We start from the raw sequence: 27209 nt of genomic DNA, 5'->3' as shown, positions 1-27209 counted from the left end.
TCGTCTGTAACCTCTGAACTGCCTGCAGGTTAAAAGCAGCTGGTTTCCTCGCTGTGAGAAAACACCAGCAGATCATAAGCCATGTTGTGTCTCTGCTGAAGCTCCGTCACACCGACACTGAGGGAAATATTCAAACCAGAATCACATCAGATAGAAAAGACCTACATGTGTCGTGCATCATTTTAGACACACTTCCCTGGAAGTCAGCAGCACATGAGCAAGATCACGATATGTACAAAATTTGTAACAGCACACTGAATTATTCACCATAATATTCATCATAATCACCCCTCTGATTATTAGATATGCTACCTAATCAACCACTCAGTCAATCAACCAATCAATCAATAAGACTTTATTTATATAGCACTTTTAAGACAAATGTGTAACACAAAGCGCTCTCATAAATCTTTCATGAACGTCATCAGTTTGCACTGAGGAGGCAGCAGGATTCCGACCAAAAAGAAACAGATTAAACTCAAAATAGCAAAATAAAAGTAGTAATAAAATGAATAAAACATGAAAAAGGAGAAAATAAATAAACAAACAATAAAATATAATATGGATGGTTATGGTAGAAAATACAGTTTTTACACATTTTTATACAGTTTGGGAATTTCCCAGTTTGGGATCAATAAAGTATATCTATCTATCTATCTATCTATCTATCTATCTATCTATCTATCTATCTGTCTATCTATCTATCTATCTATCTATCTAGCAACTGAAACAAAAGATATAAATATATATTGTACCTCAGGTTATTGCACTGATACCCAGTAGTGTCTGCATGTATGTCTGTATGTATGTATATATGTCTGTATGTAGGGCTATGTATATATTTTTTCATGTATGTATGTACTGTCTGTATGTATGTCTCTATGTAAGGCTGTATGTCTGTCTGTCTGCATATGAAGGTGCAGTCATGTGTGAAACATCTGTGCAGTGTTTTATTGATGGTGCTGTACCAGTGAGCTGCAGACGCTCATGAGGCTCCTGAACACTTATCAAGTCATTCAGGCTTCAAATCTTGTGGAAAAAAAAATCCCCCAGTGGAATGAAATAATCCCCTTTTTTTCTGGTGCAGTTTCAGGTTAAACCCCCTGAACTGGTCCAACCTGCTCCCAGCCCGCACTCTACAACTGGTTCACATTTCCACACATTTCTGCTGCTGGTGCCTGGTCATCCTCATGACATTCCTGTCATGTCACTGCCATGAAAGAACAAGTCTCAGATTCTAACAGATTCTAACTGTGTGAGGGAGCATTAAAAACGTGCACGTTTCCACGTGTATTAAAGGGGAATAATATGTGCATAATGTATAAATATGTGCATTCAAAAGTATGAAAACAATAAATACAGAGATAAGAGCTTGAGTATATGTAAAAAGTGTATGTGCTGCACTGTTGAGCTGCTGTCACATGCTGACAGTTTTATTCCTTTATGTTTGTTGTTTGTTTGTTTGTTCTCCTGCAGGAGTTTGTTGTGGTCGCTGTGATGACGTTGAACAACTTCTGGACCGGCCAATCGGCGGTCAGGAAATAGCAACCAATCCCAGCCCTGGAGGCGGGACGTGGGCGGAATACAGGAAGTAAAAAACAATAAACAGAAAGCGGCGGAGCGGCGAACCAAACGGCCTGAACCGGTTGAACCGGCTTCCTGCGGCGGAGCGGCGGCCTCACCGGGCGGCGGGCGGTTCGGGGTCAGACTGCGGAAGTCCGGGCAGGGTCGGGTCTGACGGTGCGGGAGCCGCGGCGGGACGTGCGGAGCGGCTTCATGTGTTTCTGTCTGCTGACGTGATTTACCTCGGAGCGGAAACCCCGCGGCGTCCGCTCCGTCAGACGCTCCGCTCACATTTGATTAAGTTTATTTTATAAGAAAAAATATATAAAAACTGCGGTTTCCAAATCAGTCGCATCGCCGAGTCCGTCTGAGCCTCGTCAAGCCAGCAGGAAGCTACGGGGAGGGTCCCGACGTAGATTTTCTAAATAAAAGCCCCGTCACAATGCGTAGCTGAAGCCGCTGCCCTGGAGATACAGTAAGTAGCCTAATTTTATTTTTAATATTTAATAAAAGTCTCATTTTTTATAATAATAATAATAATAATAATAATAATAATTTTTATTTATTTATTTATTTTTTACATAGGATTGACACTTGCATAACAGATACATAAGATAGACATACACAGTCTGTGCAGTGCGTGTGTGTGTGTGTGTGTGTGTGTGTGTGTGTTTGTGCGCACATGTTTGGATTTTGTTTTAATTTTTTTTTTTTTTTTTTTTTTTTAATTTTCATTAAAAAATTCCTAAAATTCCATCAAATATAGTCTTTACTTTTTATTTCTCATTTCGATTTTCAGTTCTCCGACTGATGCTTAAAAACACTTACATTAAAAAGAAATAAAATATTTCTAGACATATTTCTATACTTTATCTATACAATATACCATATAGTATATTTTTGTACACTATACATTACATTACTGATACTTTTCATTTCCGCTGTAATACAATTACAGAATAACAAATATACTAGTGTTACTAAGGACACAGTAACTATTAGGGCTGAGTGATGTGTGATAATAAAATATGATAATGTTCATTGTATTTGATTTTATATATATATATATATATATATATATATATATATATATATATATATATATATATATATATATATATATATATATATATATATTTTATTGACGTATATTTGCAGGGTGCATTTTTTTGTGTGCTTCATGTGACCTACTTGAATTTATTCTAATGAAAGAAGAACAGGTCAGTGCATGTGCCACCGGAAGTGGTGCTGTCGTCATTCCGGCGGACTTGACACCGGTGTGTGTGTGTGTGTGTGTGTGTGTGTGTGTGTGTGTGTGTGTGTGTGTGTGTGTGTTCGTTCAGCCCTTGCCGCAGCCTCCGCAGTTCTCCCGGAGCCGCCGGGTGATGGAGGTCTGGCGGCGTCCCGGCTCTCAGGCGGCCGGCGGCAGGTAGCGGACCGGCGTGTGACGGCATGCGGGCGGACGTGGAGTACAGCCCGGTGGGGCAGGGCCAGGGGCTCGGCCTGGGCGTCAGCGACTTCTGGCTGTACGTGTGGATGCGCAGGGCGGCCGTGGTCGCGGCTCATGTCACCGGCCTGGGACTGGCCGTCCTCATCTCCCTGCTGTCCCGCCCCGGAACCAGTGAGTGCACGGGACGTGTGCGTGTGTGTGTGTGTGTGTGTGTGTGTGTGTGTGTGTGTGCTGTGGTGGTGGCTGTTCATTTTCAACATGACAAACTGATCTACCTCTAGAAACTCCATATAATGACTTAGGCATTGATAATAATATAATGATAAATTCTGGTGACTGTGTGTTGCTCTGTAGCGAGTGCAGAGACCTCAGCATAGTTTATCATAAAGTTTATCCAGTGTTATGTTCTTGTTATAATAATGTCTGGGCTTGGTGTAATTCTTACATATTTGTCATATTTACTACATTTTTTTTTCCACAATGAGAGTATCATTGTGGAAAGGTGATTGGGTATTTTATATGTGTGTGCTTCCATAGTGGCTTTAGATGATTTATCATTATTATTTTTTTCCTTTCAGGTCTGTTTTCCTGGCATCCAGTGTGCATGTCTGTCGCGGTAAGTCTGCACACAAACACACACACACACACACACACACAAATTGATTTCACCAGCAGCAGGTGTGTGTGGGTCTGCTCGCTCTCTGCTGAACATTAACTCCCTCAGCAGGTTTTTATGGCGGTGGTTTGAATGTTGAACCTGGACTCGTCACGTTCAGGTGTGCTCTCTGACCGAGGGCCACGTGACGGCCTCGCGCCTCCTGCCCTCCCCTCCCCTCCCCTCCCCTCCCCTCCTCCTCTCCGCCTCCACTCATCCCTTCTTTCCGTGGTGAATAATGGATGACGGAGCCTGCAGCTCTCCGGTTACAGGCTGAGCTTCCCAAACCTTTCCATGTCAGACTCAGATGATCGAACCGTTGGTTTTCGGTGGATTCGTCAAAATAAAATCACAACAAATTACAGTCAAAACCCAGCAGTCATTCTCATGTGTTCCCTCTTTGTTCAGACTCCTGAGGAATTTAATAAAGGTGAAGGTTCAGTCCAGTTAGTGTAGTGTACAGCATATTACAGATATTTATACAGTCTCAAACAAATGCTGCTGTCACTATTAGTGGATTAGTTTATTGACAGAAAGTTAATTGATTATGATAGTCAGCTGCATGTTTTTAGGCATTTATGGAGTTAAAATATCAAACATCTCAGTGCAGATTCCAGTGAGTTGGGTTTGCTTTCCCCTGTTTCACTTTCAAATGAGACTTTTCAGAATAAGGATTTACCGACACTACTCTGGTCGTCTGTGGGAAGACCCGAAACTCAACTGACTCATGTTGTTCAGATTCCATGCAGTTACACATTCATATCATCATCATCATCATCATCATCATCATAGAGAGTTTTAGCAGTTTTAGTCATGGTCTTATTGTTTCAGGGGTTTTTCCACGCTGACGGGAGTCAAATGTGTGTGTGTGGGGGGGGGGGCGCTGAGTTCCTGTGGTAAAATGACACTAAATACTGGGACAAAGTATTCAGACAAAAAAACCCAACAAAACAAAACATATCAGCTTTCAGAAACTCAGACATGTCAAACGAGACCTGAAGGCACCGTGACGTGTTGACTCAAGACTTATCGTTTTACTCCGTGTTATTTATTTACTCTTATGCAGATGTATTCCACCTTTTATTTCTGGTTTCACTCTTCCACCTCTCCGCTTTTCTATTTACTTTATTTTGCTAAGTTTTAATCCATTTCTTATTGACCTTAGTTCTGTGTTTGCTTAGTTCAAATTGTTGAGCTTTGTGACCACGTTTCCTCAGTTCCTGTTTTCCTGAGTGATTTATGTTGTTTTATTGTGTGAAGTGCTTTGTAACATTGGCCTGAATGTTCAAGTGTGAATGTTTGACTGAACTGCTAACAGCGCCCCCCTCCCCCTCCCCTGCAGTACTGCCTCTGTATGACGGAGGGCGTCCTCCTCTTCTCCGCCGAAGGATCTCTGTTCTGCTTCAAGTCTCGTCAGGGGAAAGTCCGTCTGCACTGGTTCTGTCAGACTCTGGTCGTGCTGCTCGCCGCCACCGGCGTCTGCTTCATGGTGGCCAGCAAGAACGTGTCGGAGCGCCCCCACCTGGCCACCTGGCACAGCCTGCTGGGCGTGGGCACGGTGGTCGCCACCCTGGTGCAGTCGGCCTGTGGCGTCTGCCTGCTCTTCCCCAAGCTGCTTCTGCGCAAGGCGTCCTCACCGCGGCTCAAGCTGTACCACGCCACCTGCGGCCTGGTGGCCTACCTGCTGGCCACGGTGACGGTGGTGGCGGCCATGTTCTCCGACTGGTTCCAGGCCACGGTGAAGGGGCCGGCGTGGTGGGCCTTCCTGCTGCTGCCCATCTTCCCCGCGCTGGTGGTGATGAACCAGATCACCAACGCCTACCTGCCCCGCAAGAAGATCACCAGCTAGGAGAGAGCACGCTGTGTGTGTGTGTGTGTGTGTGTGTGTGTGTGTGTGTGTCATGTGATTCACCAGGTACTGATGATGTGTGGGACGTCCCGCCCGGAGGACACAGACACAGAAAAAAGAGGAGGAAAAAGAGTCCAGCTCAACTTGAACTTGGATAAACTGTTTTTTTTTTTTTTTTTAAATCAACACCAAAATTATCTTTGGATGTCATGAAGAGATGGGCAAAATGTTAAAGGAAAAATCCAAACTAACGTCATGCTACCGACTAAAGCTGGTGTGTTTTTATGCTTCCTGTGGATAACTGGCCCAAAATAGACACTGGAATGTCACATTAATCTGTATATCTATCTATGTATCTATCTAGACAGATAGAGATATACATATGTCCACTCCCTCAGCTCCAGTCTGTCCAGTCTGATGCAGCTCAGCTCAGCAGCTCTGCCATAAACTCTACCTTTTAACAGAGTTTATCATGTTCAGTTTGTGTTGACATTGTGCAGAATGTGTCTCTTTAATTCTGTGTTTATTACTGAGGTTGTAGTTTGCCGAGGTCTGCTACTGGACTACTTCATATTGAGAAGCGTTTCTGATTTTTTGTCCTCCCTTTTTATATACATGAGGGGGGACAGAATAGTGGAAACAGCTGTCAGCAAAGTGCAGTCCAGTCCAACAGCAGCACTAACTATGAGCTCAATGCCAAACACAGAAGTGAATGAACACCTCTGTTACCATGACAACAAGACAAGCTGAGCATTATAGGCGGTAGGAGAGGAAACTTTACGGCACAACAGCTGGATTAGATTAGATTAGATTATACAGGTGGAGCTGATAAAGTGGACTATGAACATATATATATTTGCAAACGGGCGTCATAGCGGGGGGAAAAGCGGGACTGATTACCCAGGGCCACAATGGGGGAGGGGGCCCTCGAAAGGCCGGAAATAAAAAGGTTTGTCTATTGGCCGGCTATAGAAGGGCCCAATAAGATTTCTTTTCATGGGGCCCAAAATCCCTGGCGGTGCCCCTGTTTGCAAAGGAGCGACAGTGGAGATCAGCAGTTGAAAAAACATCCAGTGATGTAAAATATCCAAAACATTTTCAACAATCACACAGAGAGAAATCAATCGTAGACGAGACACAGAGAGCACAAGAGCAGCAAACAGACCAGAATGCACTGCAGCAAGAGGACAGGTCGGTCATGTGCTCCATTCATAACAACATCGGCTTCATCACATGTTCTAGTTTCACAGCAGGAAGTGCAGGGGAACCACAGGAGCACCACACACAGGTGGGTCCAACATCAAACACTGACTGGCTGCGTAGTTCAAAACAGCCACACAGAGCCCATTTTTCTTTGAATAATACTAAATTTTGATGTGACAGAACCTCGGCGAGCCGCAGCACGTTGGCTGCAGAGCCCGCCGGCTGCAGAGCCCGCCGGCTGCTTTACGTTCTGCTTTGGCTGTTTTGGAAAAGCAGCATTAGCTAACACGAGCCTGTGAGGCACATGGACACAGCTGGCTGTTTACTCTCAGAAAGTCTCTCTTGAGTGAGAGTTTCTGAACTGTCGCGTTCACCCGCCGCCTGCCTTTTACTGAAAGCAACAAGCCCTTTATCAGAGGGCATTCTGGAAACGAGGGAACTCACTAAGTGAAGCAGAAGAGCGCGAGGCAGGTAAAATGACAACACCCAATGAAATGCCTGGATTGCACTGAACGTTGCAGATTTCTGTTAGAGATGTGACGTTGGATTTTTCCTTTAAGATGAATGTGTGTGTGTGTGTGTGTCACAGGGACTCACAGTGTTCACACTGTGCAATACACACACACACACACACAGGAAACACACTGGACAGGTGGACACCAGAGACTGAGCCCGAGCCGTGTCCACCGGCCTGTCCAGAGGTATACTGCACTACAGACAGACAGTCAGACAGACAGACAGTCAGTGAGGAGAGGCAGCGGCTGGTCTCTCAGGTCATGTGACTGACTGGGTGGGGAAGAGGCTGCAGCAGTGAAGGTGCTGCGGACGATCATGCACCAGCTCTTCTCCTCTTCACTTGTATTTATTCTTTTTTTTTCCTCCAGTTTTTATGTCGCGCTGCGTCTGCCTTTGCCATGGAAACGGTGTCGTGTGCAGCATTTATATTTATATTCACTACATCATGACATCGTCAGTTTTGAGACACGAGGGGAGTTGCTGTAGACCGTTAGCCTCTGTCTGGGCTGCGTTTCCACTGTTGAAAAGGAAGGGGGCGCTGTTTTTCCAAAGTAAGCGCTGGTGCTGATGCTGCGTTCACTTCACATGGGTGGGAAGGTGCAGGCTGAGATGATTCCCATCGGTGCGACGTGCCAGCGTTCACGTCAAGTAAAATAAGAGACCAGGACAGTAGAGTCATTCACGTCTTTAAAGGAACACTCCGGCGTTTTGGGCAAAATCCCCGTTTGACACTTTGACGGAGCCAGGCTAACGACTCCCATTGACTTCAAGTCTTTATGCTAAGCTAACAGGCAATGCAACTGAACCAGTGGACGTCCAGAGGTGAGGATGGTGTCCAACATCTGGTCTCAGTCTGGGGAAGTCGGAAAAAGGGGATTTTGCCCAAAACGTTGGAGTAGTCCTAAGAGTCTATATTGTAAGATAACACTATTATGACATTCATTTGCAAGATTAAAAAAAAAAAAAAAAAGTTTTTAAGGATTTATTTATGTTTAAACGTCGCCATTTTCCAGATTTTTGATGGGAAATGTGGTTTTAATGTGGAGAAACAGGAGCGCTGCTGAGACGGAGGCTGACAGTCGACTCCTGCAGGTTCTTATTGATGTCACAGTCGTACCTCAACACTGATTTGACAGTGATTTGATGTTTGAAAGTGACGCTCAGAGCACCTTGAAGTTCAAGAGCTCCTGCTGATTTTCGCCAGCGGAGGTTCAGGATGGGACCTCCGCTTTTTTTTTTTCCTTCTGTTGAAATCAATGGGAACAGAGAACGTGCATGCACCCCCGTGTTGGTTTATGACTCGGGGCTGAAAGTTACCAAAGGGAGATATTCCACCTACAGTATGCGGGGCTGCCTCCAGGGGGCGATGTTGAGCAGTACAACTGGGCTAAACAGAGCAGCAGTTAATGGAAATTCCTCATAAAATCATTCTCTCAATTATCATCAGAATTTTTTCCTGTTCTCAGGTGAAAAAGAGCCGATGCTGGTTAAGATCCACATTTCTATCTGGAGCCATTTAGTGCTAACAGTCCAGTTACTGGTCAATATGTGGGATCTAAAGCACTGATCATTTTATAGCATTTACCTCCACTGACTGCTATATATTTTACTGTTTAGTAAGTGCTCAGCACTACCCCTGATGGACAAAACTCTGAACTGCACTATGTTTTTTTTTTCTGTCTCACAGCAGACAGTGGACGTTCAACTTTCTCTCTTTGGTGTTAGATTTCTCTCAGTGAGGACGGACTATTTTTAACCTCGGATCAACAGACGTCTTGGATGTCCCGACCTTCCAGCAGCTCCTCGTCTTCTTCAGCAGGCAGCCCGTGTGTTTATGCAAAAGCAAACCAGTACTCTGTCCATTTTACCTTGTATATTCTTGAAAAAAAAAAAAAAAATCAAAATCATCTTGTGGATAGCCTTTAAAACATTGTACACATTCTTCCACAGTTTAGTTTGTCCACTGGATTTAAGGTTTCTGACTTGTGTTCAGTGTAATCAGCGTTTCCGTTCCAAGACAATAACCAAACTGTGCCCTCATGGACTTTCCTTCCTGTTTGTTCATCTTCATCCTCAGTTTAGTTTGGGAATCCCTCTAATAAGAATGCAATAAATGTGTGAAACAAGTTGCAAAACAAAACACACTCTGCTTTATTCCTGTAAAGTGAAAAAAAAAATCTTCCTAATGTGTCCAGAGACTGAAACAAACTGCCTGACGTTCCCTGTCTGGAAGCGTCTCGGTAAATTCCAGGATATTCCAGGATCACGAGGAGCCATGTGTGCTGCAGCATAAAGAGACATAACTAACATTGTTGGAGCCAATATGGGTGCTTTTGGTTTATTTCACGAGATACTTCATATTTTTGGGGTATTGGTATGCCATGCCACGCCACAAGGGGGCAGGAAATGTAAAGGTTCTGATTGCAAAATAATAACTAACATCAAAAAGTGACACAAACATCAGACTGCAGATATTGCACAAAAGCTGCCCATAGGAGCCAATTCACTGTAGTGACACTGTTTATATGTCGCTGTAAAAAATGACCTCTAGTGACCTCTAGGAGAATCACAGCCTCATCAGACTTTACAGACACAAACTAGAGAGCGAGGCCGTTCAGAGGAGCTCTGCTGCTCCAGACAGACTGACAGTGAGGGCCAGTGTCTGACACGTTTACACAACACAGTGCTCAACATCCAGTCACAGGAGAAATACAGAAATCTCCAAATGTCAAAAGTTTTTGACACCAAATCAAAGCCTGATTTTTTCTGTGGTGTTCCTCAGGGTCTTGGTGTCCTAATGTTGCATTTTGGAGGATTTTCGACCAGTTTTATCAATTCTCCAGTCATCAAAAATGGTTAAATTTTGCGCCAAATCTGTGTAACAAAAATGGTATCAACCCAAAAATTGCTGAAACAAATTATGACACATATTGAACATGGGAATGGCTTCATAGACTTCCATCATAATGTTCTGACCCTTATACACTCTAAATAAATAAATAAAAAAAAACAAATAGGCAGCTAACCAAAACACAATGATTATTCCAGATTTATGATTAGAATACCCTGATACACAGAGTGTGTGTCACTGATTCTTGGGAATTTGGATAAATCATGTCCCACTAAGAAAAATGCTATTTCTGTTGGAAATTTACAACATTTTAATGAATAAAAAGAATCAAGGGCATAATCAGGGGGTCCTTTGCACATTTGTAAGGTTCTATTATAGGTTTATTTTTAATTTTTATTAATTGAATGATTATATGTTGGCCCATGGCCTACAAAACCAGTTGTCCTCAGATAGGAGATAATCATTTCAACTTGATTAAAACAACAAAAAGTAATATTTTCATTGAATTATATATTTACCACATGAAAGAGTACATTATAATATGTATTAAAAACTACAAACAATGAGTTCTGAACAATATTTACTATTATTTTGTGGTTGCTCAAAATGTGTCCCAGATATTCGTCACCACCGTCAGATATTTATTTAAAAAATAATAATAAAAAAACTACAAGGTCAATTACATTCCTGAGGAGCCCTTTTCAAACCTTCAGCTCTACTGCATGCTTCAAGACCACTCAGGCTCCTGGAAGTTTGCTATTTTCTCTTAAATCTCTTCATATTTTTGGACACTGCTACTGTCACAACCATAAATTGTCAACACCGTCACTTCTGTATAAAAAATATTAAATTAGATTATGGAATAAATGTATACTTTTTAAGAAGAGGTCTGATGCAGGTAGCAACAGGGCGAAAACAAGCTGGCTAATGTGAACAACTCATGCTGATCATGTGAAAGAGCAGGTTTTTGTCACCACTGTCAGACGTCACCACCGTCAGGTTTTCTGTGTGACGGTGATGACTGAAGTCTGAAAAATGCTTATAACATCGCTCAGTATTGTTATTTTTTGTACCAAATAGTTAAATAAAGTTGTTAAGCAAGAAGCCATTGACTTGAGTGGTATAAATTTTGGAAATGTATGTTTTAATGAGGCCACTGTCACCACCGTCAGATTAGTGTCACCACCGTCAGAGGCAGTTATATTGGTTTTAAATGAATATGCTTAAAATATGTCTCTTTGGTGCTGTTGAATTATTAAAGTAATAGTCTCTTTTAATTCAAAAATATGTTTTCAAATAAAAAAAAAACATTACGGTGACGGTGTTGACAAATATAAAGTAGCCTAATAACTGGAAAAACCTAATTTATGAAAAAAATGCAAAATGAGGAGGTTGCACCGGTACATTGCTGAACAGCCAAGACCTTGGCCTATAATGATAAACCTTCAGATTTTGTAATTTAACTCACTTTTTTTTTTTTTTTTTCAAAATTGAAACCGCTTTTATCCAAATTCCCAAGAATCAGTGGTGTGTATGTTCTCACACACACACACACACACACACACACACACACACACACACTGCACACAGCCAGTCAGTCTGCCTGTTGGAAAGTGGTTGTGTTGGGCTCTGAGGCTCCTGACATGTCACCATCTCACATTAAAAAATAAATGCATAAATAAAAAACAACATATGAACCTGCACAGGGTGGGAAATCAGTTATTATTAATTGATCAACTGGTTTTCATCTTAACCTTCACTGAGCTTCACCAAACAGAAACAATCCTCGTCTTCTGACTTCTGACTGTGTTCAACTTTGTTGTTGCTCCCGTAAAACAAATAAACAGACAAACCCCCCCAAAAAACAAACAAAAAAAACAGTCAGTGTCCGGAGGGGTCAAAGGTCACAGCTCAGACTCACTGCTTGTCCTCGCAGATGAAGGTGACCGAGCCGTTCAGCAGGTCGTCCATGTTGACCGCCACCACCTCCGGCGAGGCCCCGCCCTCCTTCACGTCTCCCAGGGCAACAAACACCTGCTGGGATTGGTCCACAGCGATGACCGTCTGCGCCCCCTCCTCGCCTGTCGGCTCTGTCGGGAGCGCCTGATTGGACAGACGGACATTTTTTGTAACTTCTGTTATCCCGGTTGTGTGAAGTCTTCTAGACAGGGAGGAACTTTCCACTTTTATTAAGTTATTCTTTCGTTAGTTTGTTTGTTTGTTTGGAATATTCTAGCACATGTGAATCACCACTGACAGGATTCCCAAACATTTTCATTTTCACGGGTTGAGACAGGAGAGTGCGTATAAAAGACTCTCTCGTGTCCTGAATGCAGCACAGAGGTTCCCTTACCGTGTGAGAGGCGTCTGCCCGCTCCCCCTCCTCCTCCTCTGGCTCCTCTGGCGCCCTCATGTGGCAGGACAGCAGGTGCGCCTGCAGCTCGGGCTGGGACAGGCAGAGCAGCGAGCAGAGCGGGCAGATGAAGGCCGAGCCGTCCTGGCTGAAGTGCTGGGTGCTGGCGTGCTCCTGCAGCTCCTCCTCCCTGCTGAACACGGCCGGGCAGAGCGGGCAGCGTGCCGCCGCCGCCCCCGCTGCCCCCGCCACCTCCGCCTCCGCCGCCAGGTCTGCAGGACGACAGGAGTGACACGCTGTCAGCATGGGACCAACAAACTTTAGAGGACATCTTAAACAGAAATAAAACTTCCTTTATGCTTGTTTTCATTTAACTAAATTGACTGTATTTGATGAGAGTTAATAATCACTAAGGAGTTTCTCTCTCTCTGTCATCCTTCCCAACATTTCTATCAATTATATCCAGCTACAAGGTTTCAGGTCTGCGAGTGTGTTTTGTTTTCCATCAGCTTTCAGAGCGGAGCTTTGCACAAACGGGGCCATAACTTCCAAAAGCCTTCACATGATGCCGTGAAGGCTGCTCCTGGGTCAAAGCGGCACCGAGCACCTTGACGGGCTTAAAGGGCCTAAGTCAAAAGAAAATGTGACTTAGGCAATTTTACGTTATTTAGGCTATTCTAGGCTATTTTTACGTGTTTCAAGATGGCGGCAGTATCAAGAAGAAAGAAAATTTTCTCTGCAAGTGAAGTTATTTCAATGATCCAGGGCTCATCCTCAGTTGGTAAGTGATCAGGTTTAGTATAACATTGGCATATAACATATTACAATTGCCTAAGTCAACAAAGGCATGTTCAGAAATTTGCCTAAGTCATTTATTTCTGTTATGTTACATAATTGACTGACATTGTTTTTAGTATGTCAGTAGTCATCTTTTTTATAACCTTTTAGAGTGAAATTATCAATAAACATCATACAGTTAATTTTTGGTGAAGTTTTTTGTGTCTCCTGAAAAAATGACTTATGCGATTATTTTAGGAAGGTGTCGATATGGAACAACATACACTACTCACAAAAAGTTAGGGATATTCGGCTTTCGGGTGAAATTTCAGGATGAACCTAAAATGCATTCTAACCTTTACAGGTGAACTTAATGTGACCTTCTGTAAACTTTTGAATGCACATGTCCAACTGTTCAGTGTTTCAGTACTTTTTGCACAAGTTGCTGTTCTCTAACAAGGAGTTTAACGGCAAAATTCACATCAGGTGTTTGATGCTCCAGCTCATCGAGGTCGTATCATTAGGGAACGGCTGCTGGAGACTGGGGTACCTCAGATGGAGTGGCCTGCACTTTCTCAGACCTGAATCCCATAGAAAACCTATGGGATCAGCTGAGTCGCCGTGTAGAGGCTCGGAGCTCTGTACCCCAGAACCTCAATGTCCTGAGAGAATATTTTTTTCTAGTGTTTTTCTTTTTTCTTGTATTGTCACCACGTTTGCCTTCCTTTTTTTCTTCTTCTTTTTCATATGGATTTGTATTGACATGAGATCTTTTTTATGATGCACTCAATAAGTTTTTCTTTTCTAAAAAAAAAATAATAATATTGATTTATGTGGCTATGTAATGATGTGTATTTGCTGTCACTTCCCGTGCAGCCTGACGATGATGATGACGAAGGCTCTTGGAGCTGAAACGTGTTGGTCAGCAGCCGAGATTTTTAAATCACACTCAGCCGTGTGATAATACCAGCTTTTAAAATATTTTTTTTCTCAACAGAACAGTCTGCCTCGGATGTTCATTCATTTGAATTGTTGAGTGTCTGTGTGTTTTCCGCACCTGTTTTATATCAGCTGAAGGAGCGAAAATGAAAGGACGAGCCCGAACGCAGGCGTGGCTCTGAGAGACGCAGTGCGAGCTGTGCTGGGACGGCGGCTCACCTTGGTGCTCGGCTGCCTGGTGTTTGCTCAGGCTGACGCTGCTGGGGAAGAACTTGAAGCAGACGTCACACTGGACCAGAGTCTTCAGCTGCCGGTTGGTCTGGCTGGCGAACAGCTCGGGGTGGTTCGTCCGGTTGTGGTACCACAGACCTGACAGTTGCTACGGATACGGACAACGGGAAATGCACACGCAACACTGAGCATCACACGCTTAACAGTCAGTTCATAGTTCTGCACAGACGCCCGCAGGTTATCTACGGCCTGCATGGCGCCTCATCCCTGGATAATAAATACTGCCAGATGACACTAAATTCATACAGAGAAATTTCCCAAAATTCCAAAAAATTGGTTTTCAACAGGTCAGAGTGCAAAAAATAGTAAAGAAAAAAAGAATAATGCACAAAACAGGATATTTATTTTCTTGAATACAATTAGCTGCTTTGTTGCAATACAGGTATTTTTTGAGAAATACCTCAGAACATCAGTTTGGACACCAGCGACGTGTATTTCAAATCCACATGATCCTCTGTGTACATCAGACAGCTTCAGAGCTGCTGTGAGGTTTATTTTTTCACTTTGACAGAGCCAGGCTAACGACTCCCATAGACTTCAAGTCTTTATGCTAAGCTAACAGGAAATGCTACACATAGGAACTGAACCGCTGGACGTCCAGAGGAGAAAATGGTGTCCAACATCTGGTCTCAGTCTGGGGAAGTCGGGGTAAAGAGATTTTAACTCAAAACGTTGGAATATTCCTTTAAATAAGCTTCTTAACTCAAAACGAAAGAAAGAAACTCGAAAGAAAATTGGGGATGCCGCCTTTGTTCCTTACGCCCCTGAGCTTTGGAGCACACGACCTTTAGACATCAGGGAAGCCAGCTCACTAGACATCTTTAAAAGAAGATTAAAGACCCACCTTTTCACTCTAGCCTTTAACTAGCTCCTATTTTATTCCACACTGTTGTCTTTTATTGTTTTATTTGCATCTTTTGTTTTATTTCAAATTGTATTTCAATTTTTAGCCTTTTCTTTTTAATTCCACCCTGTGCTGTGTTTTATTCTTTTTAATGTTTTATTTAATGTGTTTTCAAATTTTTATTGTGAAGCACTTTGAGCTGCAATTCTTGTATGAAAGGTGCTATACAAATAAAGTTTTATTATTATTATTATTATTATTAAAACCGTCTTTTAACACAATCAGATTTGCGGCCTTGTCGGGACAGTTAACGGGCAGATGTGAGGCTACCTGGTAGGACTTCTGGCAGAGGTCGCAGCTGAAGGGCTTGGTGCCGGCGTGCGTGCTGCGGTGTTTGTCCAGCAGGGCGGCGCTGGTGAACACCTTCTGGCAGATGGGACACTTGTGGAACTCCTTTGGGTGGCACTGCTGGATGTGCTGGCGGTGCTCCTCCAGCGAGGAGAAGCTCAGGCAGCACTTCTGACAGTCGTGAGGCTCTGATATGTCTGGGGTGGAAAAAAAAACCCAAAAACCACTTAATACTGCATCATGAAATATTGAAGCAATGCACCACTAGAGGGCAGGACTTTCAGGATCGCAGGGGAGACTCATAACGTGGCCTCATGGTTTTCTAACCCAGTTTACTAACAGTTTTCCACACAATATCACCCAAAAAACTGTGGACTGTGTTCTCTTGTCTTGTTCGTTCAAGTTATTTCTTTCATGTTGTTAAAAATCCATTTCCAGAAAATCAAGAAATGCGACCAGCAACGACAGATACTGTAAAAAGCCAAAAAAAAAAAAAAAAAAAGGCTTCTTCTTAACTTTAACAAACAGTTATAACAGTTGGTCTACAGTAACTTTATTTATTTTTCCAATGTATCAACAGCAAATGAATACATCATTCCTCTCTGGAGAAGTGGGAACCTCACAACCAAAAAACAGACTGTTTTATGATCGAAATTCAAACCTGCATGACCTCTAAACCTGAAAATCAAGACAACTTTTTTTTAAACAGTAATCAATAATACTAACTCACCATGTCATTGCTGCTGCTTGGCTCATAAGCCACAGTAGGAGATTTAATGTCCACTAAGTGAATGAACATTTAAATTTACTTCCTGTCATAATTCAAGATATGAATTTATAGAGAGAGATGTTGCATTCTGTAATATTTTATCTTCAAAACATAAACAAACTTTTCAGCATCACACATTTTCAGCTTCATACTGTAAACTGTCAATATCAAACATTTTTAAATGTCTGGAATATCACGGTGAAATACACTACTCACAAAAAGTTAGGGATATTTGGCTTTCGGGTGAAATTTCAGGATGAACCTAAAATGCATTCTAACCTTTACAGGTGAACTTAATGTGACCTTCTGTAAACTTTTGAATGCACATGTCCAACTGTTCAATGTTTCAGTACTTTTTGCACAAGTTGCTGTTCTCTAACAAGGAGTTTAACGGCAAAATTCACATCAGGGGTTTGATGCTCCAGCTCATCGAGGTCGTATCATTAGGGAACGGCTGCTGGAGACTGGGGTACCTCAGATGGAGTGGCCTGCACTGTCTCAGACCTGAATCCCATAGAAAACCTATGGGATCAGCTGAGTCGCCGTGTAGAGGCTCGGAGCTCTGTACCCCAGAACCTCAATGTCCTGAGGGCCGCCCTTCAAGAAGAGTGGGATGCCATGCCTCAGCAGACAATAAGTCGACTTGTGAACAGCATGAGACGTCGTTGTCAAGCTGTAATGCTCAAGGGCACATGACAAGTTATTGACACTGACATTTTTTGTTGTGGTATATCCACCACTGTTGTTGGCTTTTGTTTCAAGAAATTGTTTGAGATGAGGAAATCACCAGTGTATGCTTCTACTTAAATGCCCTACTTTCATGATATAATATCACTGTAGCGTGAACTTTTTATATTTTCCATAAATTTCACCCAAAAGCCAAATATCCCTAACTTTTTGTGAGTAGTGTATGTCAATCATAATGAACTGAGGTTGAAACTAAAGAGGATCCAGGAGAGCTGTGAAGGCTCCGGGTATCAGGAGACTGTTTCCACTCAGCTTCTCTGATCTCATATTTATGGATCTCGGTCAGTGTGAGGCTGAACGGCGGCTGCTGGGTCGCGGTCGGGCTCTTACTGTGAAAGGTCTGCAGGTGCACGGTGAGGCCGCTGGCCTGGCTGTAGCCCTTCCCGCACTCCCGACACACGTACGGCCGGTCGCCGGTGTGTGTTCGCACGTGACGCGTCAGCTCGATGGACTGGGCGAAGAGGCCCTCGCAGTACTGACACGCATACATCTTACCTGAAACACACACACACACACACACACACACACACACACACACACACACACCTCCTGATCACAGTTCTAAAACCTCTAAACCCAGGAGAAGACAGCTCTAATGTTATGTGTCAATATTAAAATAACTAAAACCCCAGATGATCTATCTTGTTGAATATCACAAATACTGATACAATATCTATATATCACCCAGCCCTAATTAGCCATAAATGTAGTATGTGTGTGTGTGTGTGTGTGTGTGTGTGTGTTACCCTCCGAGTGCTTCTTCTTGGTGTGGTAGGCGAGCGCCGCGGCCACGCTGAAGCTCATGTCGCAGTGCTTGCAGTGGTACGGCTTCTCTCCGGTGTGCAGCCGCATGTGGTTCTTCAGAGACGAGTTGGCGGCGAATTTGGCGCCGCATTCCTCGCAGGCGAAAGGCTTCTCCTCAAAGTGTTCGGTGCGCTTGTGGTAAATCATACCTGAAACATAGTTTTGAGGTATTTCTGCTTTATTTGAGAGTGAATGCTAGACAGAGAGAGAGAGAGAGAGAGAGAGAGACAGGAAAGGCGGGCGAGAGAGGGGGCATGACACGCAGCAAAGGGTGTCTTTATTCGTGGATCTCTTATTTAAAATGTAACTGAGTTTTCAAAGCAAGCTAAGCAGAGGCAAAGATCTATTCATAAACCGAATTAAAACAAGGAGGAAAAACAGAGGGCACTCCATGACATGACGATAAGAGTGGAGAGTAAAACAATACAGTGGTAATTAAACAATACGGAGAAAAAGACCTCATATAAAAATGTAATAAGTCGGTTTTCCAAAGAATGTGGTACTGTTTCAGATGTTGGACTGTGTGTTCTTCAAGAAGAGAAAGCAAATATTGTATTTCTTGTTACTGTTCTGGTCTTCAGACTTTTCTCAAGATACTGTGGATTTTTCTCACCGTCCAGACATTCATTTTGTTACGGTACAAAAATCCAACTGCAGAAAGTCAACACAAATGACGAGCAAACATAGATACTATAAAAAAAAAAAAAAAAAAAAAGCATATGTTGATTTGGCTTCTTCTTGCTTTAAAAAAAAAAACAGCTATGACAGTTGGTCTAGAGTAACAACCAAGTAGGACATTTATTTTTTCCATTGTATCGATAGTAAATTAATGCATCATTCCTGTCTGGAGAGCTGGGAGACTCATAACAGAATGTATGGTCACAATGAAAAAGCAGTCCCTGAAAAACAACAACAACAACAACTTTGTTTTATGAGCTAAATTAAAACCTGCATTATTTCTAAATCTGAGTAATTTTCCTGTCTGTTTATCACCTGAATGTTGGGATTTTTTAAAAAAAAGGTACATTGAGTAAATATTGCAAAGTGGCCTTGTGCAGTTTTAAAGGACCGGTGATTTGAATGTTTCTGTTTGTCCCATTCACACCACATTTTACATGTCAACAAACCCTTTTGCAGGTCATGCACGTGTAACCCCTGGTTACTAGAGGCATTAAATGCAATAAACATTAAATAAATATTAAATTAATACAAAATAAATATATTTAGGCTAGTCACCTTGAGAGACACTGAGACAGACAGAGACAGAGACAGAGACCAACCGAGAGAATCAAAATAAAAAAAAGAAAAACATCCTGAAAAGAAAGAAAGAGAGAGAGAGAAAAGAAGAACAACACCCCTGCTGTTACAATCCTGCTGTTACAATTCAAAGTAAACTTGGTGAGTGGAAACAAATAAGTAACCTAACTGTCAAAAGCCATTAGCCGTAGCAGCTGCTCCTACCAGCATTGTTTTTAGCTGGCTTTATGCAGGTGCTGTGGATCAGCTGATTATCAGCTGATCCGGGTTGTAAATATAGATCTGTGTTCTTTGGTGTGTTTTTATGTTTACATTTGGGCTGTTTTAAAATATTAGCAGCTGTTAGCAACAGTTAGCATTGGTGGCCATTGCTGGCCGTTTGTATTGGTGTTAACTGAAATAGAATTTAGAATTGTTTTTAGCTGGTTTGTGTGGGTTTTAAAAAAAAAAAAATTTTAACTGACAATATGAATGATGATTGTAATAGTATAGTGTATATATATGTATATATATATTTTTTTTTTGTCTTGTTTATTTAAATACTAATAATATAAATAATATTAATCGTATGATAATAAGATAATTTAGAGAATTTAGCATATTAGTGATTATTTGTACCCGCTGTGTACTTTCAAGGCCAGGAGTGAGCGAGCGACTGAGCGAGCGACTGAGCGAGCGACTGAGCGAGCGACTGAGCGAGCGACTGAGCGAAGGAGTGAGCGAAGGAGTGAGCGAGCGAGTGAGCAAGCAAGCAGCAAGCTTGTGTGTGTGTAGGCCTGATCATCATCATCCTCATCATCACCCTCTTCATCGATATAGTAAAATAGGAATAAATAGTTTAATAATAACATAAATAGTAGTAATAAAATATTTTAATCAAATATAAATAAATTGAACATTTAATATTAGACCTAAATTGATATTCAATAAATTAGATACTTACCTGACAGGTGGAAAGAGGGAAAAAGGGTTATTTATTCATCTTTTATATCTATTTATTTTGGTTAGGTTAAGTGGTTTTGTTGTGGTTGTATGGCAGTTTGATAGGAAGAAATCAGAAAAAAAAAAATAAGTTGAGAAAAATAAATTGCATTAATTATTTACTTTTAAAATAACAGTGATCTCTTGTTTGTTTATTTTTATTTTTTTACTCGCACCCATTTCTCCCGAGCGAACTAAGTCTTCTGATACATTGGTCCACATTTAGATTATAACTTTATTTACTTTATTTCAATAACTGGTTCTATCATAGCAACCGGTTGTTACACACAGGAACTAAAGATTTCACAGCATATAATCAAAATATCTCAATTTTCATAACCCACTGAACTGATAATTGCACACCACGTAAGGCAAACGTTTCCTCGGGGGTGTTTTCAGCGTCAGGTCACACTGGTGTTGGTGACAGGATGGTATGATTTGAAAAATGCTTGGTAGTAGTGTAAGGTAAAGTGTAGCAAATAAGCTAAAACTCTCCAAAACAATGATGTATTTGTCCCTGAGAGGCTGCTGTCAAGGTTTCCCCTCGTATTTTAAGTGTAAAGCAGCTCAGCTCTCCCCGGACAGGTCGATGCTCACCTGACGGGTGGGCGAAGGTCCGCCCGCAGAGGTCGCACGCCACCTTCTTCTTGGCGCGAGCGGCTTTGGGGTGAGCCTGGGCCCGGTGGCGCTGCAGGGCGCGAGGGTTGCCCAGCACCTCGGGACACAGGACGCAGCGCAGCTTGAACTCCTGCGACATGCTGCAGCGCCGGGCGTGAGACAGCATGCGGCACTTGTAGGCAAAACCTTTCTTACACCAGCGGCAGGAGTAGGGCTGGGAGGAGGGGGACGAGGGAGAGGAGGGGGAGGAAGGTTTGCTCTCTGCTTCCGGCTCATCCTCCTTGTCTTCTTCCTGTCCCGCCTCTTCCTGTTCCTCTCCGTTGGCGGGGCCGTCCTGCTGCTGCGAGTCTGCAGGACGGCGGGAGATTAAAGTCAGAATGAGCAGGAAAAAAACACAAAGTACAGACTCACACAAAACTAATCCTCTCCATCCTGACTGTGAGCCACTAGCAGTGTGTGTTGGTGTGTGTGTGTGTGTGTGTGTGTTGGTGTTCAATGTGGCGGAACACGTCCCCGTTCCCGAGTCGGCCTTCGGCGGTGGGAAGGCTGAGCTGCTTGGACTTGACCGAGGTGTGTGAGGCGTACCGACACGGTGGCAGAAACTACAGTGGTGGAAAAAAGTTTTGGGACACCCCATGCATTTGTGAAATATTGCATTAAGAATCACTCTTAGGTCTTCAAGTGCAATTTCTTTTAGTCCAGTCACAGCCAAAATACTAAACAAATCCTAAAAAAGCCATTAAAAACTTCAAACTGATTGGTTCCATAAAAATACATAAGACATTTTGAGTATTGGGTCATTTTGGTCCCAGTGATGAAGGTCGTTCTTTTTCTTAAAAGACAATTTTTGTTGCCAAGCTTGGTGTCTATATAAAGCAGCACATCTGAAAGTTCTTCAGACACAAAAATGGCTAAAACAAGGAACCTAACGCAGGAAACACGCCTGAAGAGAAAGATTACACTGTCAACTATTTAGTTTGCTTAGTTTTTCTTGTAAACAATAAACAAAAAAAATATCATTTGTATTTGTTTGTATCTGCCTAATGCAGCCACACCTTTTGAAACACAAAAAAGATTTTTCCACAAATATTTCATGATAATATTTGAGATGGTGAGATCGTGTAAAATGTTAAGGGTGTCTGAAACCTTTTTTCCACCACTGTAGGTCTGCCACGTAGGAAACCGACAGGGAGGGAGCTCATGAACTAAACTTGGTGGATGCATCACACACACACACACACACACACGGAGCAGCAAATAGCACTACATGATGTAAGAATCTGAACTCTGAATCGACATTAGGCATTTGGTTAATATTTCTATAGTTGATTTTCAACCTCGTTTAGCTGGAACCTGCTAACATCACAGCTATTTATAACATTCAAGTGCTGTGGGAAATTACTGTATTTCCCACAGCACTTGAATGCAGCAAAAGCATGCACAGCACTGCAGGCAAGGCAGAGAACTTGATAGCAGATAGCTCCACACACACACGCTCACACACACACACACACACACACACACACACACACATGCTCACACACACGTACCTGCAGCCTCCTGCGTGTCCTGCTGGGTGTGTCTCTGGGCGTCCTGCAGCAGGGCGAGCAGCAGCGGGGGGAAGTACGATGGCGCCTCCTGCTGGGCGGCGCGGAGCAGGGCGAGCACCGCCCCCCCGCTGAGCCCCCCCTCCCTCACGGCGCCCAGCAGCCCCTCCAGCGCCGCCCCGGCGTCTGTCTGCTCGCAGCACCGACACACCACCTGTGGCACGCAAAGCCAGACGGCGCACAGCCTGACAAACTGCAGCGGCTCCTCAAAGCGCTCACAAAAACCTGTAACCTGTGCGGCGCTCTGATCACATGAAAACCTCGTATCGCCTATTTGAGAGGACTTCCACATTTCAAAGGGGAAATAATAAGGCTGCGAGTCATTTTAACTCATTTCAAAAAAGATAAAGAGGGAGCGGTGGAAGTGAGTACGTCCTCACACAGAGCAGTAAATCAGAGAAATAAAACGGTATTTTTTGATTGTGTCACCGTGGTTACGTTGCAGAGCGCAAATAAAGACACGGCGGCTCCACACGGCCAGCAGGTGATGAAATCTGAAAATATGATGATGATCACTTTTCATGTTAGCTCAGCATGAAGACCTGAAGTCTGCAGGAGTCACAGGTGTAAGTGCCTCCTGCGGTGTGTGGATCACTGTGATAGATGGAAGGATAACAGATCCACCACCTGACTTCTCCTGAAACCACTCCACTCCAGTCAACGTGTGTATTTCAAATAAAACAGTAAAGCCGTCTGTAAATCAGACAGCTTCAGAGCTGCTGGAGGGTTTATTTTTTCACTTTGATGGAGCCAGGCTAACGACTCCCATAGACTTCAAGTCTTTATGCTAAGCTAAGAGGAAATGTCCAACATCTTGTCTCAGTCTGGGGAAGTCGGGAAAAGGGGATTTTGGCCCAAATGTTGGACTATTCCTTTAAAGAAACTGTCTCCATTCACTCCAGTTGTTTTGGCTGAAATGAACCTGCTGCGTGTTACAGCGACCTGCGCTTCAGGGAACATCGGGGTGAGTAGAAAATGACCAAATAGTCATTTTTTTTACTCCTCTAAGGCATTTTAACACTTTATAAACCATTACTACTGAGATAGTGTGAGAGCAGCCTGTTCACCTGTCTGTCCTGCTCCTCCAGGACGGTGTTCGCTGCCTTGCTCAGCAGCTGCAGGACAGACGGGACGCCGGCGAGCAGCTCCGTCAGCTCAGAGGAACGATCCAGAAGGAAGGCGGCGAAGCGGTCAGGAGCCTCCGCCGCCGTCACGCCGTTTTCCTCCCCCTCCTTCTGCGGCCGTTTGGCTTCTTCAGACCCTGAAAACAACACGGAAAAAAAAACACAAAAACAACATGTAAACAACACGAAAACAACATGAGAACAACTTCCATCTGGAGGATCGGACGCTGTGAACATCTGTATATGAGCTGCAGGCCTGATACATGGCGAGCAGCAGCGTCTACTAAGTGAAGTTATGTGGATTCTTCACTAAAAAAAAAAAAAAAAGTATAAAAAAACTAATTTTCAGAGGTTTTTTTGCATAAATTTGTGACTTTTTGTGACTTTTTTCTGGGAATATTGCCGCCTCGCTCAGCTCCGTAGTCTTTTTTTTTTTTTCCTACAATGGCCATAATACTTTGTCATACTTCTCCCTTGTAAGAATAAAAAGAAGAAGAGGGATCATTTTGAGATAGTCTCTTTCTTTGTCTCAACGGGACATTCAATAAAGGTTTAAATCCAACAAACACAAAGAGTCATTTCCTTACAGGCTTTTCTTGAGACTGATTAGTTAACGTGTCACTCTGAAAAACGACCAGACCTGCGGACGCCGGGACTCCCAGACGAGCTCTCTTGCAGGCCGGTCCCTCTGTCTCCTCCAGCTCAGCCTTCACTTTGGGCCTGCCGGGCGTCCGGGCCTCCTTCTCCGCTGAGGCAGCCTAGAAATACACAATATCAGAGTAACGCTGCTCGTTAGTGACAGGAACACCTGAAGGATCCTGCAGTACAAACGTCAGACCAAGCTGATATTTCATGAAAGAAACAACTTTCCCCTGAAGGACTGTTGGAGAAACAACATGAGATTATGAATGGAAAGCCAAGCTGGTACTGGTGAATGCTTACAGATATGTATTTTATATGGTTTATAAATAGTTGAGTTCAGCCTTCACCTTGGTCCTGCCGGGCGTCCGGGCCTCCTTCTCGGCTGAGGGTTCTCCTTCAGCGGATGTGGTTTGCCCCTCGGCGCTCTGGAGCCGGGGCTCCCGGCCGTGTGTCGGCGGCACGGCGGCCGGCGGGCTCACCAGGCTGCTGAGGATGTTCTTGAAGCCAACGGCCACGTCGAACATCTGCAGGCTCTCTGCGGCGGCCACGATGCGGCTGACGTTGTGCTTGCCCACGGGCAGCCGGCCCGTGTAGACCATGTCCAGCAGGCAGCCGAACTCCTGCGAGGAAACCACGGCCGTGTCGATGGAGATGGTGTCTGAGCCGTCCAGGAGAGACCTGACACACACCAAGAGCAGGCTCTTTACTCTTTACAACAAGAGGTCACAAAACTCCTTCTATCATGTTTGTGGATGGTTTTTAACTTTGCCATTCTTCTACATTTTCTTCTGTGAAGCACATCAAGTTTGCTCCTTTATAAAATGTGCAAAGTTAATAAACTTGAGTTTTCCTGCTACAAGTAGAAAGTGACAGGCTGTGATCTGTGCCTCCTGTCTGCTGAGCTGTCAGGAAAAACACTAAAATCCACATGAGTTATTCTGTAATCAAGTGCTGTAATTTCCCTTTCTGGTGAATCTTCAGAAAAAGACTGTGAGGGAGTGTAAATGCTGCGATGCAACACACTGAGAACTCAGGAAAGTCTGAAGTTGGTTTTCCCAAATTGGGACTGAAATGTTTCCCTGCACAGAAACATGGCTGCCTGCACCAAACTGTACTACTACACTTTAAAATACTATTGAACTGACCTGAAGAGCATGCTGGAGGCGGCCAGCACCAGCTTGTGTGCGCGGTGCTGACTGTCTCCCACCAGGATGGTGCAGTCACACAGGTGGCCTTCCTTCTTCAAGGCCCACAGCTGCTGCATCAGCTGCCTGCTGTAGTCGGGCAGCTCCATCCTCTGCTCAGGACACACAGGGACACGACGCAGCACCACAACACATGTAAAAAGCTGTCAGATTTATGGTCACTTGCTTTTCAGGGAAACAACTATAAACTGTAATTTTTAATAATTAGGCTCTGCTGGTGAATTCGGCACAAATCAGATCCACCAAACAACTCTCATTTCTGTAAAATCTCTGCATTAATATTGGCTGATGGCTGTGAATAATCAGGGCTAAGTGTTGGAAGAGTAGCTCTGCTGAAACAAGAGGTTACACCAGATACACACTCAGTGTCCACTTCATCAGCTCCACCTGTACAATCCAATCCAATCTAACTGCTGGGCCATAAAGTCTCCTTTTCTGTTGCCTGTAAAGCTCACTATTTTTTGACTGAGGTGTTAATTCAATTATATGTTTAGCACTGAGGTCATATGAGTGGTGTTATTTTACTGGACTGCATTTTACTAAGAGCTGTTTCTAATATTCTGCCCCCCCTTTTCCATGCAGTTAGAAAAGGAGAACACGCTGCACACTACATGCTTTTAAAGGGACATTACGCTCAACTGAAGTGAGGACCCTGTAGACTCAACTGACACATGTGGAATAAGCACATAATTTTTCCCAGTTAAGTCTAAATGGTCCTGCAGTTTTTCCATCATGCAGCTTTTATTGTGTAATTTGTAAAAAGTCGAAGCAGGTTCCTCTTCACATCTTTGCTGACTGAGCTTTTATTGTGAAAGGTTCCACAGTCTATCATTGATTATCTGTTCTCCGTAATGGATGTGATTTAAAATGTAGTGAAGGACAAAACTCCAGCAAAAATGCACTTAAGTAACAGTAAAAATAACTTTTTTTTTTTCAAAGTACAAGTAGACAAAAAGCTTCTCAGCCACTGCAACACGAGGGAATGTAAACGCTTCTTCCACCTCTGACTAACCCTGCGTTCCAATACCCATACTACCATACTATTTAGTAGGGAAAAAAGGAATTAGTATGTCCCAATACATACTAAACTACATACTTTTTAAGGGCAGCTGCAGTACATACTAAAAGTAAAAAGTATAAGTATGCGATTTGGAACGAAGGGTAAGGCAGAGCTACTCCATTGAATTGCATTGGTTTCTACAGGTATACATGACAAAGTGGCCAGCAGGTGTGTGCCGAACAGCGCCGGGTCATGGTCACTACCAGCAGCGGGAGTTTGGCTTCGCTCTGCGGCTCTGTCTGCTCACCACACAGCGAGGAAACAAAAAACCACACAATTTTGTATGGAGTCTGGTGGAGAGCGGCACGTTAACAGGACTGGGACGCATGTACATATGTACACATGTACAGGAAGCTCTACGGCCTGCGGGACACCACGCACAAAGTGCTGTGTGTCCTCCGGGTTACACAGGGAGAACCGGACCTGGTGCTGCTCAATCTGAAGCCTTGCTAATCTGCAGACTAACCGGCCGGAGCTTTAGCAGCCGAGGCTAATCTGAGGCTAATCTGCAGCAAAATGTGATTCACATTCTCGGCCGGTGAGAGAAAATCCCAGCGGAAGAGAGCGGCCGCTAATTTCTGACCAACATCCGACACGCACCTTCTGCCAGGGGCTTTACCTCCTATTCAAATGATCCAGCTCTTTATTTAAACTTCGTGGACGAACAATTCCTCGCTGCGCAATAAAGCTAAGATATTTTGAAAATGGCGACGGATGGAGAAAAAAAAAAAAAGGGCCTATCACGCATGCGCGAAT

At 43.5% G+C, this 27209-nt stretch overlaps 2 protein-coding genes across 3 annotated transcripts; one reads left to right on the top strand and one right to left on the bottom strand.

Annotated features, from left to right (window-relative positions):
• The first annotated feature begins 1605 nt into the window (after window positions 1-1605).
• cyb561d1 (cytochrome b561 family, member D1) lies at window positions 1606-5965 on the top strand. Its single transcript, XM_030051768.1, has 4 exons — window positions 1606-2038; window positions 2907-3184; window positions 3592-3629; window positions 5011-5965. Exons 2-4 carry the CDS (start codon window positions 3016-3018, stop codon window positions 5515-5517), a joined length of 714 nt encoding a protein of 237 aa, XP_029907628.1. The 5' UTR covers window positions 1606-2038; window positions 2907-3015; the 3' UTR covers window positions 5518-5965.
• Window positions 5966-9342: 3377 nt separating this feature from the next.
• zbtb40 (zinc finger and BTB domain containing 40) lies at window positions 9343-27154 on the bottom strand. Of its 2 annotated transcripts, XM_030051755.1 has the most exons (14): window positions 27073-27154; window positions 25334-25485; window positions 24536-24866; window positions 24187-24304; window positions 23490-23683; window positions 22366-22576; window positions 20795-21163; window positions 17902-18108; window positions 17486-17650; window positions 15622-15836; window positions 14376-14535; window positions 12441-12712; window positions 12009-12190; window positions 9343-9518 (listed from the first exon to the last, which is right to left on the bottom strand). In XM_030051755.1, exons 2-14 carry the CDS (start codon window positions 25480-25482, stop codon window positions 9500-9502), a joined length of 2592 nt encoding a protein of 863 aa, XP_029907615.1. In that variant the 5' UTR covers window positions 25483-25485; window positions 27073-27154; the 3' UTR covers window positions 9343-9499. The 2 variants fall into 2 exon arrangements, with proteins under 2 accessions (XP_029907615.1, XP_029907616.1); XM_030051756.1 differs by lacking the exon at window positions 9343-9518 and having other exon boundaries at window positions 11757-12190.
• Between the last annotated feature and the right edge of the window lie 55 nt (window positions 27155-27209).

The sequence above is a fragment of the Myripristis murdjan genome, chromosome 5, assembly GCF_902150065.1.
Source record: "Myripristis murdjan chromosome 5, fMyrMur1.1, whole genome shotgun sequence".
Taxonomy (NCBI): Eukaryota; Metazoa; Chordata; class Actinopteri; order Holocentriformes; family Holocentridae; genus Myripristis; species Myripristis murdjan.
Note: the sequence above shows the minus strand (reverse complement) of the source record. Positions and strands in the feature narration are given on the sequence as shown.